Here is a 16,177-nt window from a genome sequence, read left to right on the forward strand (position 1 = left end):
TCCCTGCACAGTCAAGATTTGTTCCCCATCGTTCAACATTGTTGAACCTATGGGCAGTGTTTTTGATATTGCACAGAATTTCTCCAGAGGTCCCTGCCGCAATATTGTTATTAGACGCTGAAAAGGCGTTTGACTCTTTGGAGTAGCTTTTTCTCTGTGCTGTGTTGTGTAAACTCTGTATACTCCAGGGTTTCTCCTCCTTGATAAATCTCCTGTATACGCACCCTACTGCTCGACTCTGGGTCAGTGGGTTAATCACAGCACCATTCCCTATAATGCGTCACCAGGCAGGGATGCCCACTATCCCCATTACTATTCATCATAGCAATGGACCCTGTGGTCCATCATCTCTATCTGCGCCACGTACATTGCGGCCTTCAATTCAAACCTGGCCCTCTCCTCATCTCCCTCTAAGCAGATGACATCTTACTTTTCATCCGCAGTCTGAAGGGGAACCTAACTCCAATATTGCACGAACTGAAACGATTTGGAATCCACACTGGGCTCCAGATCACCTGGTCCAACTCTGGACTTTTCCCCCTGCCGGTTAAATATCTTGGATTCATAATCCATCCTGACAGGGAACAGGCTGCGTGGTTGTACTACGGTCCAGTCATTGATTTACTATCCTACCCAAATTTATAAGTGGATTTGGCTCCTTCTTTTCCTGGCGGGCAGAATTGCAATCATAAAAATGGTAGTCCTCCCCCCCGCATCCTTCAACCTATTCCTCAACATTTTCATACTACTTAGACTCGTTCTTTTCAACACTACAGAGCCTACTCCTCAAACTTCTACAAGCTGGTTGACATACCTGTGTCAGTTGGGATATACTAATGCTTCCTTATGAAAAGGGCTGGTTTGCCCCATCTTCAACTTTATTACATTGCCACGCAGTGCCAATATGCCCGCCATTGGTACCATGCTGATGTCAGACTACTATACATCAAACCTGAAAAGGATTTTGCTGCATCCACTCCGTTAGCATCCATACTACCAAAAGGGATCCCACTGGACCCCAAGGATGCTCAAACACTAACCACCATCTGAACATTGAGGAAACTCCTATGACTTTTAGGTGGTCTCCCCCTCCCCCTCCCCCAACACACTCACACTCTCACACTGATCCGGATGTAATGTGATTGGGGTCCAGACTTTACCAAGCTAGTGTTGCTTAGATCAACCTGGGAACAAGAACTTGGGAAGCCCCTGACGGATAAGATATGGACTGCTTGTTGTGCCCGAACCCGAATGGTGTTGCCCAATTATCGTCACAAACTTCTACACTTGAAGTTCCTGCAACGCACTTACATAACTCCATCTGATCAGCACAAGTTTGACCAATCACACTTCTCAGTCTGTCCGAAAAGTGGATTTTCTTCATGTGGCTTGGGCCTGTGCATTTGTAGCATCTTACTGGTGTGAGATCTTTTCTAAACTATCTCAGATGCTGGAGATTGAACTGGAAGCTGATCTCCTACTCACCCTATTGAGCATTATATTAGATCTTCCTAAAACATTTGACTATTTACCACCATAGTGCTTCCTCTTGGCTAAATGCGAAGTCGCAATACACTGGGGTAAGCGCCTACCACTACTAACTGGCTCACCAGCATGACCTATTGCAACACTGCCAGTGAGATACATGTGTTAGCGCACCTGGTCCTTGGTAAGTAAACTTACAAGGGGACGCGTATAGGTAGATGAACCTTTTGGATCGCATGGAATATCCTAATAATGTAGTGATCCCAAGCAGCATAACCAAGTGACAGCAGTTAATTAAAACAGCTAAAACCATATATTCATGAATAATCACAAATCGGTAAAACGTTTAACAATTTTTATTTATCTATTGGTTATAATACTAAATCGAGTTAGATCAAACTTTAATTAATCAGCTCAGTATTAGTTCATTAATGAACATCAATAACATAATCTAATCAAGACTTGAAGAAACATTTGCTTGAATGCTCCTACATAAGCCAATGAATATAAACACCATCAATAGCAGAGTTCAGCAGATAGTTTGTCAGTCATTTGTCACTGTCCGTGTCACCCCTAGGAAGCCTACCTAACCAAGATTAGAATTAGCATGTGGGACTTCATGCAAAACAATTTAGTAAAACACAAATTTGGAAAATATCTTTCTAAGTGAAAATCTATAAAAACAGTGCAGTTGGTACCTAGAAGAAAAGGCACAAGTTAGACAGTCACATTTTTATAGCTACCTATCCACAGAATGGATCAGCAACAAAGTCAGTCTTTGTCTTTTGGTCATCAATGAATCAGCATCATACCAGGCTCTCAGAGTATGAGCTCGATGATAGAATCTCAAACAGCGTCTCCTGATGTCATCAATTCTCCCCTCACATCTCTTAAATTCTCCTGCATGTGCACTCTTAGCCCCTTGTCATGCATGACTTTTTATTAGGGTCAGTCCATCTCCCTAATTCCCAATTGGTCAGTCAGTCAGCAGATATGACTTTAACCTATAATATTAGTTTACCAATTCTATAAATTTTAATATTAGTCCTTTCAAAAGACGTGGATTGGTCCACTATACGATGTCCTCATCAGGTATTGCATGTTCCTCTTCATTCATTGCTTCTATTGTTCAAGTCCTGGGAAAGTACATTTAGCCTACTCGACACATCAGTGTATCAAATTGCTTTCATCATCTCCTGTCTTCTAGTACATTGCAGAAAATTCTAGCAAAGCAACTTTAACATCGGGCAGTTCAGGGTCAAGTCATGCATTTGCTTCTCTACAGCGCGTTAGTGATTCAGCCCCTCTTGTGGGGCCAGGAAAAAGGATAGGCCTTAGTCACACCTAAGTTAACTCTACAATCAATATAAAACATAGGTTATACATTTTAATATGACATATTACTACATTATTCCTATATATTTTCATTAATTCACACACCTTTAATTGTTTTGGCATACTTCGGGTAAATGGCTGCCACTCGCCGTGGTTACAATTTCAAACATGCACTTTATTTTCTCTACGATTAATTCTCTTTAAGCTTTTCATTGGTTAACACATAAACAATCATTAATAATTTTCTAATTAGCATATTTGTGTCAGGACATGCATCTCTTCAACCTCCTGCCTCTAGACCACAAGATATTTGGCAGCCCCTACGCGCTTATCTACTAGCGAACACCGGTCAGTCCCCAGGGTGCCACTCACCCTCAGCACCCCACAATCCACTACCTAGTGGTCAACATCCTGCACCACTTTGTAGGTAGCCACCTCCCCTCACGACCAGCCTATCTTCCTTTTACACCACTCCTCTTACCCCCAGTCCCCACCATTTCACGGTGAATGCACATCGACTCATACTTCCTATGACCATCACAAGATAATATGCCTCAGCGACCCTTCTGTTTTTCTACTGAAGAAAAAAGTTAACTTGGTCGTTTGTTTGTTTTTTCTAAGTTTACTTTGTATGGCGGATTGACCGGTATATTTTGCATGTACTGTATCTTTGACGATTACTCCTATTTGTGATAACGACATTAACTTAGAGTAGTTTCTCACTGCTTATTACACTGCTGTACTCTGATGTACTGCAATGTGTATTTATGCAGTACGGGTGTATGTTAATGCCTCCTCATTTTTACTTTTTGTATATGTTCTGCTTGAAAGCCCTGCCGTTTTGAATTTTTCTGAAAACCAATGAAAATAGTTAAAAAAAACTTTTTGAAAGTCCCCTAGATGTCTTTAGCTTACCAGACAGGTGCAACCTAATCAATAAAAAACAAGCATAGTGTTCTGCAAGAAACCTTAAGTAGCATAATTGAAAAAACAAATTCATCATGCCTAATCTTCAATAGTATAGAGAAATCACCGACCACAATATAACAAACCAAATGAAGTTACAATAGCGGCAGTAAAAGCTGCAAAAAGGGGAAAAGATCCATCTAACCAGTGGATACAATTTACAAAAAAACATCAAATGTGTCATAGTTTGAGCAGACAACTAATATTCAGTACAATTCTGAGAATTTCCCACTGATGGGCAGCCTTTTGGAAAGGACAGATGATGTGCAATGACTAATATAAATTTAGTTAACAGATTCTGTTCGTACAAATCCACTGAGGTGCCTTAAAACAGCTTCCAGCGTGAAGATTTTTAAATAATAAAAGATCTGACTGATGGCTTATCTAATTTAGTGACCTTCTCTAGACAGCTGCCTCCCCCTTTAAAAACAATTCTTTAACTCAGGTCTTTGCTTTCTTTGAAACATTCCACTTTGTGGTAGCAGCTCTGAGTGACCCAGGTCACAACAGATTTCTCTGGTGTAATTTAATCATGCTATCTTGTGGTGAGCATTTGTGCTAACTCAGTCACAAATACTCTCTTTATAAAGGCCAGGCACAGCACTGGATTAGACTGAGATCACTATAGGTTAGGTGTTAATTTGACTATATCCTCCACGTAACTCAGTGTTGTGGTATATAAAATAAGTTCCCTTAGGCACATTAAGAAAGCACTTCTAAAAATATTTTTCACCCTGTTTGCTCTGTAAAGCTCTAGACTCCTGCCCTGTCGATCAGCTCATTGAGACCATATTCAGTCTTAAACCTAAAAACTACATCATCAGCATTCAATAAATATAAATTTACTGCTCAATCTATGGGTGTCCTTGCCGCTCCACTTCAAATCATCTTTGAATCTCTTTGTATAAAAGAGCCAAATTTAAGCTTCATAAGCAGACGCCCCATGACCATAATCTGACTTTATCAGAAAGATTAAAATATAAACAACACAATCAATGGTACTAGAATCCACTCTAATAACTGACAGAATGTATCAATCAAGCAATCAATCATATTTATACAGCGTGCTACACACCCGTGAGGGTCTCAAGGCGCTGGGGGGGGGGGTCACTGTTACTCGAAGAGCCAGGTCTTGAGCTGCCTCCGGAAGGCGAGGTGGTCCTGAGGTGGGCGGGTAGGGAATTCCACATCTTGGCTGCCAGGTAGGAGAAGGATTTTCCACCTGCAGTGGTTCGGCGGATGCGAGGGACGGCGGCGAGAGCGAGGCTGGTGGATCGAAGTTGACGGGTGGGCGTGTAGAAGGTGAGGCGACGGTTGAGGTATTCGGGGCCCTTGTTGTGGAGGGCTTTGTGTGCGCGGGTGAGGAGCCTGAAGGTGATCCTTTTGTTGACGGGTAGCCAGTGTAGGTGTCTCAGGTGGGCGGAGATGTGGCTGTGGCAGGGTACGTCGAGGATGAGGCGTGCAGAGGCATTTTGTATTCGCTGAAGACGCTTCTGAAGTTTTGCGGTGATTCCTGCGTATAGGGTGTTTCCGTAGTCCAGGCGGCTTGTGATGAGTGTGTGGGTCACAGTCTGGTGTCTGCGGGGATCCAGCGGAAGATCTTTCAGAGCATGCGGAGTGTGACGAAGCAAGAGGACGAGACGGCGTCCAGGATGAATCCGAGGTTGCGTGCGTGGTCTGAGGGGGTAGGTGCAGTGCCCACGGCCGTGAGCCACCAGGAGTCGTCCCAGGCAGACGGGGAGTTTCCGAGGATGAGGACTTCCGTCTTGTCTGAGTTCAGCTTCAGGCGGCTGAGTTTCATCCATTCTGCGACGTCTTTCATTCCATCCTGCAGGTTGGTTTTGGCGGTGGCTGGGTCTTTGGTGAGGGAGAGTATCAGCTGGGTGTCGTCGGCGTAGGAGATGATGTTGATGTTGTGTTTGCATGCGATGTTGGCGAGGGGGCTCATGTAGACATTGAAGAGAGTAGGGCTGAGCGAGGAGCCTTGAGGGACGCCGCAGATGATCTCGGTGGGATCCGAGCGGAAAGGCGGGAGGTAGACTCTTTGGTTGCGGTCAGAGAGAAAAGAGGCGATCCAGTCCAGGGCCTGTCCTTGTATACCGGTGGTGCGGAGGCGGGTTATTAGGGTGCGGTGGCAGACTGTGTCGAAGGCAGCCGAGAGGTCGAGGAGGATTAGGGCGGCTGTTTCTCCGTTGTCCAGCAGGGTTCGGATGTCGTCGGTGACTTCGATGATGGTGGTTTCCATGCTGTGGTTGGCCCGAAATCCGGATTGGGAGGGGTCGAGAAGGTTGTTGTCTTCGAGGAAGTTAGTTGTTTGTTGACGGCCTTCTCGATGACTTTGGCCGGGAAGGGGAGGAGCGAGATGGGGTGGAAGTTCTTCAGGTCGCTGGGGTCCGCCGTGGGTTTCTTCAGGAGAGCGTTGACTTCCGCGTGTTTCCAGCTCTCGAGGAAGGTGGCAGATGCAAACGAGCTGTTGATGATGGTCTGGAGATAGGGGGAGATGCTGGCGTCGGCTTTGTTGAAGATGTAATGTGGGCAAGGGCCCAAGGGGTCACCGGAGTGGATGGTGTTCATGGTAGTTTTGGTCTCTTCGGCGCTGATCGGTGTCCAGGTGTTGAGGGTGACGGCTGGGGCTGTGGGTTCTGTGGTGGTTGGCTGGATCTGTGGTCCGAAGCTGTTGTGTAGGTCGGTGATCTTTCGATGGAAGAAGGTAGCGAGGTATCAAAGCTTTCACTTGTTGACTTTGTCAAAGGCTGAACTAAGGTCCATAAATTCCAGCAACATGGATCCACCAGAGATGGACACGTACTTGCTGATAAGTAAATGCAGATTAAGACATTGTTTCACCATATGCAAGCCTGCCCGAAAGCCCAGTCTTAAATTCTACACATTAAAACCATACCAGCCACCTTCACTATTGCATCTCTAAAAGAGATAGAATGATAGCATCCAGGCTATCTTCTCTCACCGTTTTCTAAATTGGAACCATAATTGATTGTGACCAACCAGGTGAAATAGTGGATATGACATCTGTGTTTAGATCATTCGTAATCAACAGTGACCACAGCTAAATGCTGTTTTCATAAATAGCCACAGGTACCTTGTCTAGACCAGGAAGCTTTAAAAGGGGGGGTTTATTTACATGTAGGCACAATCTCTGCATGTTCAAAAAACAATCTGTAGTTAGGGGAGAAAGAAGCACAATCAGGAAATAAGCTGTCAAAAGGTGATAGTAATATAAATGGATTGAAAATGTGTAACCTGCATGTTAGCTGTGATATGAGCTACTGATTTACATTTGGAAGAGTTCTTCTCTTCTGACTGCAGTCTATTCACCAACTTCAAGAAAAATGCTCTGCCTCTACTGCCAACAGCAGTGAAGTGCTTAAATTTAACAGTCACTTTTCTGTAAGCAGCCCTGGGCAGAGGAGATGGGGAGCATCCCAAGGCAGCATGAAGCTTCTCACATGTCACACTACATGTTTTATCAAACGACTTAGTAGAATACAGAGTTCAGCCATTAGTGGGGCACTAAGCAGATTAACATTAGTGCCAGTGATTAAGTTAAAAACCTCTCAGTGACTATATATATATATATATATATATATATATATATATATATATATATATATATATATATATATATATATATATATATATATATATATATATATATATATATATATATATAGGCCCTTGTTTTTATGTTAAGTTATGTAAAAGTGAGAAGTTTGCGTCCAAGGAATAAAAAGGCTTGTCAGATCCCTAGATATATAAGGGTTCTTACAAGGACCAGCTACTTCAACTTTGATGAGTTGATCGCCACACAATCACATGACAAAGCTTTTATTGATTTGCCCACCCAGCCAGCACACTTTACCATGATGCCATTGTCGTCACTCTACCACGCCACAAGTTAGTATTTAGACAGTGGTGGTTTTAGTCTTCAGTTGTGCATGGTGATTGGTAAACTTATAAAGGAGGGAGACCTATTAACACCATCACAAAAGGAGTTGCCTCAGGTGTGAGTTGTAAAATGTCTGAGCTAGGGTATGATAGAGCAACTTGAGCACCAGAATGAACGGTGGAAGGTGAGTGTTTTTATTAGGGGGCGGTTTGGAATTACAGTTGAAGTAACTGGTGTATGTTGGTCATCTGTATCCAAAATTTAAACAAAACTATCAGAAATGTTGCTGACCTCTTTATTCATTGTTGCTCTTTGTGTCTGAGTGCCTTAATTACAGGCCTTCCATGGCGCGCACCAAGTCACCAAATGTCAAAGGCAACCAACCTTTACTAGATCTGTTGAACATGGATATATACCGTTTTACTAGAATCCCTATAAGAGTGCACATTGCTGCTCGAACGCTAACTCCTACACTGTCCCCACTGTTGGATGAAGAGCAATTGATAGACTCACCTTTCCAGACCCTATTAATGTTTGATAAGATTGCAGATAGAACAAAGTGTGAGTTAGTGGGAACTCCATTAGCCAAGCAAGAAACACCAGCATGCATAGTTTTGGAGAGAATGGAGAACTTGAATCAAGAGAATAGGCCTCACCAAGGCTGTGCCCTATGCATGGGAGATCTTCAGAGCAGTTGTGTTTCTCCAACTTTTTTTTTTGTGACACTGAGGCTGCAAGAGCTATAGGGGACTAACATGTTGTTCTGCTAGCAGCATTAAATGTTTCTGTTTCTGTCAAAATGATGCCCCATCTTTGAATCACCATAAAATTCCAATTTTGTTATTTGCCAATGATTCTCTCTTGATCTCCAGAACCCCTATGGGCCTCCAGGTACTCATGGACAAGTTCAGTTCGTTTTGCGGTGACTATGGTCTGGAACTTAACTATAGCAAAACTAAACTTATGACTTTGGGTTGTGGCCCCACTAAGAGATATTCAATATTTTACAATGGAACGCCCCTAGGTTTGGTAAGCTCTATAGATTACTTGGGGGTGAGAATTAGCAACAATCTGCATTGGGGGGCCCAAATTGACAAAAGTTTGGCTCGCCTGGTACAGTCATCTGGAGCCATTCTTCGTTTTCATAAGTCTACTTCTGAGAGAGTGATTACTCCAATTATTAAAATTTATAGAGCAAAGGCACAAAGTGCTGCGGTCTATGGGGCAGAAATTTGGGGGTCCTCAAACACTGGCAGGCTTGCAGTGGGGGAAAACAATTTCGTGAGGTCTACTTTGGCCTGCCCTCGCAGTACCCCACTGCTGCCATTGTTCTGGGACCTTGGCCTTTCACGTATCTCAGATGTAGTTGCCCTACGACCTCTGCTTTTCTGGGTCCGTGTTTGGTCCACCCCTGAGTTATCTACTTACAAGGAGTCTATCCAAGACATCTTGGATAGACCAAATGTACTCACCATTCCCTGGTTTAATCACATCTCTAAATGGTTTCATAAATTGGGTCTTAGTGAGCTATGGAGTCATCCAGAAAGTATAAGGAAGGAGCAGAAGAATCATTTGAAAACTGTATACTGGACTTATGTCAGGGAAAACTATCTGCTGTGCCCTACTCACGGCAGATTGACCTCACAATTTTTTGATTTTAAATGGTATCCGTCTTTTGAATCTTTTATGGATATAATTCTTGACCCATTAAGTAAGAGTTTATATATCCAGTTCAGGTATGGTTGTCTGCCTCTCAAATCATATGGCAGTAAGTGGAGTGCAACTACAAGATCAGATTTTTGTCCGAGCTGTAACCATAATTCAGAATCCGTTGTACATTTTATGTTTTTATGTCCTGCCTATTTGATTGCGCGTCGAAAATGGTTACGGCCAGTGTGTAGAAATATGGGGGTAAGACATTGTATTGTTGCCTTAAGAATTCTGATGAGGGAAAGTCCCCCCCCCCCCCTTACCCTGTGCGGTTAGTAAGTACATTACAGCTGCCTGGCATGTACGTATTAATCGCTTGGGGAAAATTGCTGATGCGGAACTCACTTCAAAAATAAGGACAATATGAAAAATTGACAATGGAATGTTTTAGTCATCAAATCTTAACCACACACCTAGACTGGAACAAAACCCCATGATTAATTTAAATGACAGTCAGTAGGAGATTAGGTGTTTGGTTTTTATGTGTTTTAAGGCCGTAAAGGATGTTCTTTTTTTATTCCTCTTATTTCCTTTTTTTAACTTAATTTTTACTTATCTTTTATCTTTTTACCGGTGGTTGTTTTGCTTTTATGGTTGAAAGTAACCGAATAAAGCTATGTATTGATAAATGTTTCTGTATTCTGTATCAGGCTGCAATTGGTGAAAAAAAGTCTGCCTTACATTATGCTTATGCCAGTTTATCTACCTTTGTTGGTGCTCATTTTTATTGCTGCCAGACCTGCTTGGTTGTTAGTAGAACTTTGTGTTGCAAAACTTTGTGTCTTCTCTGATTCTATACTAACCTCATTCTTCTCTTCTCCCATCCTCCTACCCAGGAACCTAGAGACTCTTGTGCTGCGCTCTCCAGAGGAGACCATCTTGTCCTTTGCTGAGGTACTAGGAGAGAGAAATGCTTTAGTTGGGACAACTGCAGCCAACAATGCTGTTATTTGGTAAGAGGTGGGCTGCAATGTATGATTGCAGTTTTAGTCATTCACTTTGCCACGATTTTACTGCATGCTCTCATTATACATTTCCAGCCCCTGCGTCAAGAGAGAATATCTTCACCTGCAATTCTGTGCTGTGATACACCATGATGCCTTGTTACCATGCTCATTGCCCTGAGTTCCTGGATGAAACCTCACCCTTGCCAGCTTCTGTCGTTCTTTCTTGAGTCCCTTTAAAGGGTGCCCGAAGGAAGGTCTCTTTGAGCACTACCTTTGGACCTAGTATAAGCAAATTTCCAAATCTTTCATGTGTATGTTTAAGCCATCTCATCGCCTGGTGCACAGATAATGCAGCCAGGTTTTACTGGACTGCTCCGTGCTCTGGCACTGTTAAATTCATTTATTGGAAACCTGATAAAATGGAGCATACATTATTGTGGTGGTATTTTGTCATTAAACAAGGTGAACACAGGAATCCAGGATTGGAATACAGAAAGCCACTGGCATAGAATCACAGTATCATGGTCTAGGAAGCTTAGGTCGTCTTTGATTTCCCTGATAGATGATGGACGACCATTCTAGAGAACAAAAGCAAGGGTGGACATAGCCACCTGCCCAACACCTCTTGTGGTGGAGGATTTTAAGGGTTCTGTGGAACAGACTGGACGGGTGTGACTAATAAATATTGTCTGAATTCCAAATTGGGGATTTGGGTTTGGGTTATTGATTCTTGCCACTGAACAGTGCATAGTAAACCAGAACTGCCTGACCTGAATGCACTTGGAAATGGGAAGGCAGTGGAGGGAGACATGCTTCAGAGTAATGAGATCATTACAAAGTCTTACAGTAGCAGACACACAGGGAGCAGTGGGTGACTAAGTTAGAAAACGTTACCATAATTAGGCCTTGAGGAGATGAGTACTTTGACCATAGTGATAGTTACAAGGAAGATCAGTAAGACAGAATTTATTTCTGCCTTCCTTCGTAAGAGTATTAGTTTACTACATGAGCTCACCGTGGAGACAGAAGATAGGGTTCAGGACCCTGCTTTCAAAGGTGAAGTGTGGTGTGTTCTGCAGACAGAACAATTGTCCAGATGTCAATTCTGTTTAAAGTCCACAGGCGATGCAAAGCCTGGAAGAAGCAGAGGAATATTTCACTAGAAAATGAAGTGGAGGATTGTAATAAAAATACAAATTTAGAAATAAAAATACCTAATATTGTGCATTTCCCTCTCCCCAGGAATGCCAGCAGTGGGCAGCTTCTGAAAAAGATTCCCATTGGACATCCGCATCAGACTTCCCTTTGCCTCCAGGCCTATTCTGAATTGGTGAGTCCATAAAAGTGTTGAGGAAATTGGAAAAGCCAAAGCAGAGCTGATGCACTGTAGTTTGACTGCTGTAAGCATCACTTAACTCATTCTTTGTGTAAAGTAGATTTAATTGCTGAAAGAAAGTCTCTGCACACATCAAAATACCTATAACACACAAAGTGCCACTGTTTTTTTTTTTCTTTTTTCTTTTTTTTAAACCAACCGTTTTGGCACATAATTCAGAGGGGGTTACAGAAAGGCAAGAAGGATAAGGATATTTGAAGGAGGTACAGAGTTGATAAAACATAACAACCCAAATCCCAGTTGTAACGATTTAACACATCCTTCGGCTTAACAAATGACAACAAGATGAAGATAACAATATAGCAAAGAAACTGCACATCTACAACAGTATGTTATGTTTTAAGAAGGTACAGCACAGTCTACATGCCCTGTAAAATTCTTGGGGTAAAAGTGTGTTAACTATGTAAAACCCTCCTTAAAGGTTTCCTTACTCTAGTGCATGTCTCCATCCTATTAAACGTTCTCACCCTCATGTTATTGGCTAGAATCATTTATAAAATCTGCTGTAACAATACTAGTGTCACCATCTAGGGCTTCTTGGGTTTTTTCTCCAACATTAATACCTACCATTCTGTTTACTACACATCATCAGATGTGCCATGTCATCATGACACACATTTGTGCACACCAATACAAACACAGACTGAATTTGGCATTTGCCATCCTGGGTTACACCACTCTTTGTTCTTCACTGCTTTTATTGTAAATAAGTTTAATTATTTGCCTTTAAAGTTGTGACAAAGTACCCAGCCACCAGCTTTGATATTGCTGTTAATGACAGTATGACAGTTTTCCTCCACTATAGCAGAACTTTCCATTTGGTTGTTAGAGCTGAAATTTCATGCCTACATCAGTTCAAACACTTGGAAAAAAGCTTCGTTTCCAGCCAATACTTCTGCAACCACCACGGGCTGAATTGTGGCACAGGCTGTTTACAAATGAGAATTAAAAAACGACTGGCGTCAGAAGTAGAATGGGGTCTCATTCTTTGTGCTGATAGTAATTCACTTAATTTGTTAATGTACAGTGAATTGGTTTGTAGAGGTAACTGGACACTGTTTTTCAGGTAAAGATTAAAGCGTTAAATTAGACCATTGTCCCAGTGGTGGGGCAATGCAGCTGTGATTCTTTATAATCTTCTGATACCATTTGCACCCTATTACCTGTGACTAGATATTCAGGAAAACTATCCTCACTAAACATTCCCACTTCTCACAAACAAAACTGTGTCTTAAACTCTTCCCACACTAGTTAGTTGATTTCAGTCACTTTGGAACCTCTGGATTTTCTCTGGACCTCTTTGCACACCTTGGTGTGTCCCATTTTCTCCCCACACACCGCACTCCTTATTGGCGGTAATAAATCCATTGATGGAGGCAACATAAAATTGTCTACTACAGTGATGACAAACAGTTTCCATAATGTTCCCTTTACCTGCAACGTTCATCCTTCAGTCTGTTTTCACTATTTTACTCATTCTCTTTTCTGCTGTTACTTCATTTACTTACCTCACCCGTGACCCAGACATTTCAATTTGGCTGTTTTGATCACATCATCCCATTTGGGATAATCTTAAATCCATAACTGTTCTTGTATTCTTTTAGATTTAGTATTTATCACAAGCTGATCCCTGATCAGTTAATCCACATATGCTCCCAAATTATATGAATTAGCTAAACCACATAGTGCTGTAAAAAAAACCTCATCAAATGTGTCTTTAGGTCTACCACTATGAGCGCAGAAATTATACCCATCTAATGTTAAAGTGTAAAACATTTGTCAAGTTTTTCAACAGCCTCATGAAAATCATTCACTTCACCAGTACCCTTCACAAGTATAGATTTAGCTAGTGTTCTAAAACTTTCTTGACACTTGGAAACCAAGCTATGGAACACAATGCATTTTTTTTCTATCGAAGGCCATTTTATATTCTTCATTTGCCGCCATATATATCAAAACGTCCTTCCTTGGTGTAGGATAATCACTCTTGCACTGTAAACATATTTTGCGGTGGATAAAATGGCATGCTAGCAAGTCTGAGGTAACAAATAAGGATAATGTTGTAAGGTGAGAAAAATATCTTAATGATGTATATGTGTCACCTCTTAGATATATCTGTGATATCTGCACACCAGTTATAAGACGCCTATGCTGAATTTGATAGACTATACTAATAATAGGTTACAATGCAGTGGCTGCAGCAGATAACAGCTGATCAAAGTAAACTCAAATTAGTCTCATGTAAGGACGGTTTTGCTTGTCCCTCGCATCAACGATTACTGAATTTTGTGCGCTTATTATGTTTTATTTTATTCTGTGGGCCTACGAATTGTAGGATAGGTAAACTATTCCTACGAATGGAGCTTCTGGAACACCACTGTGCATGACATTGGTATAATCAAATTTTGACGGCAGTTCTGTCACTCTGCGTTTGTGCATCACAGTAGAAATAAAGCTTGCACATGTTTTTGATTACCGATGATTTAATCGCAGTGTACCAAGCTGTACACTTACTCTAAATAAAACAGTACTTATTCTACAATACAGTGAATACCACACAGATCAGGATGTTACAGTGCTGAAGAAAATGTCCAGTCATATCCTACTCTCCTTGTTTCATGTATGGCGTGTTTCTTTGGAGAAGCATGCCCAATTTCATCTGTTAGAACACGTCCAAAAGCATTGAAAGACTACCCAAGGTCACAACAGTCCAAAGGCATTGTGTAACTGTTACAATTAAAGCTTCTGAACAGTGATGCCAAGAAAAAGTATCAAGAACAACGTCAAATCACCACTGTAGTTTCAATCAGAAAATGAGAGATGTGGCATACAGGATCAAAAAAGGACGATAATGAGGTTCACAAGCATAACACTTTGGGGTTGATTTTGAGTTTGGTGGTTGGAAAACTCCATTCGCTAAACTCCCAACAGGGTGTCCGCCGCCTACGCGGCAACGTCCCCACCAGAGCTATTATGTGTTTTCTGTTGACATAGCGGGAAACAGGCTACAGCAGGGGTCTCCACCCTTTTTCTAATGAGAGCTACTTTTGCTCCAAGAAAGTTATCCTGAGCTACCAAAATCATTAGTGATGTACACTTAAGACAAGAATACATTAGTGGCCACGGTCAGCTACAAGGACCTATGCAAAATTACCATCCGTGATTACCTTAGTACGGGATTGCCAGCAATAATGTCAAAAAGCTTAGTCAGTTCAAAATACCTCTACAAGGGTAAATACAAAACAGCAGTGGCTACAATGCACCCTAGCACAAAGGGAATTATGTTAGTCATAAGTCTCGAAATGCTGCATGAAGAATCATTCGAATATCAGCTTTAAATGTTTGAAATCATGAGTTCTGAAAATACACATTTTCACCTCAGATACACACTTTTCAATTTTGTTACACACCTATTAATTCAACCAGGCAAAAGTTTCTAATGTGGTATGCTGAACTGCAAAATGGAGAGCTACACGCAGGTAGCTGGAGAGCTACCAGTAGCTCCTGAGCTACTGGTTGGAGAAGCCTGGGCTGCAGCATTGTCTCCAGCTCGTAATCGAGCCAGCGGTAATGCTGTAGCCTGCAGGGAACATTGCCAGGGTGCTGGGGGGGTGGGGGGGGGTGCAAAGTGCAAGGGCCCCCCCGTGCTCCTGTTCTCCGCCATCCTTTTCATGGAAGTGCTATTGCCATGAAACCGCCAGCAGAGAACAAGGTTGTAATCCCCAGGACAGCGCTGCTTGCTTGATCTGTAGAAGGGGCGTTTAAGTGCAGTGAGATTTTCAGAGGAAAGGATCTTGAAAGCATTAAGGACTACAAGGGGGATGGGTTCCAGGAAACCGAGGTAATCAGAGAAAGTTGGCTCCTAGACAGTGAGATTTGCGGAGGGGAGATGTTCCAGGGCAGGTTAGTCGGTAGTGAGTAGATGATTACATGCATGATCTTTGTATGATGGTAGAGGTTCCGGGGCCCTGCCCTCTGCAGAAGGCAAGGGCTCTAAGGAATTGAGCATAGCAGAGGGGGGAGTGCAAGATGTTAGTCTTGTTTGGCCGTCATTGTAGGTCAGTTACGCCTTTGAAAGAGAGGAGCACCAAGGCAGTCAGATCAGACCAATAATGTTTGTTGCCAGCATGGAAGGTGAACCATGCTTCTAAAGCTTTAGGTTTGTGTATTTTCTGTGCTCCTCCATACTATGTTCAATGAATTACAAAGCTTTTTAAACAAAGCCCTATTTATCTTTAAGGACTGCAGCATTTCCTTCTTAAGTTTATGATGTTTGCAGGCCCACTCGCTGCTCCTTCCTTATCAAATTTTCCATGTTCCTTTATGGATCTCCATTGTACTGCGTTCATATCTGGCACAAACACTGGCCCCCACTACTGTTTAGCACTCCACTCCTATGCTAGTCTCTATTCTTTCCTTGGTGGATGGTGA

The 16,177-nt window shown here is 42.3% G+C and overlaps 1 protein-coding gene across 1 annotated transcript in view; it reads left to right on the forward strand.

Annotated features, from left to right (window-relative positions):
• Positions 1-16,177, forward strand: part of PALB2 (partner and localizer of BRCA2) — a 152,461-nt gene that overhangs the window by 116,471 nt on the left and 19,813 nt on the right. The window contains exons 11-12 of the mRNA XM_069209683.1: positions 10,240-10,356; positions 11,593-11,680. Coding sequence (XP_069065784.1) covers positions 10,240-10,356; positions 11,593-11,680 — 205 coding nt within the window. The remainder of the gene's footprint in view (positions 1-10,239; positions 10,357-11,592; positions 11,681-16,177) is intronic.

The sequence above is a fragment of the Pleurodeles waltl genome, chromosome 10 (assembly GCF_031143425.1).
Source record: "Pleurodeles waltl isolate 20211129_DDA chromosome 10, aPleWal1.hap1.20221129, whole genome shotgun sequence".
Classification (NCBI taxonomy): Eukaryota; Metazoa; Chordata; class Amphibia; order Caudata; family Salamandridae; genus Pleurodeles; species Pleurodeles waltl.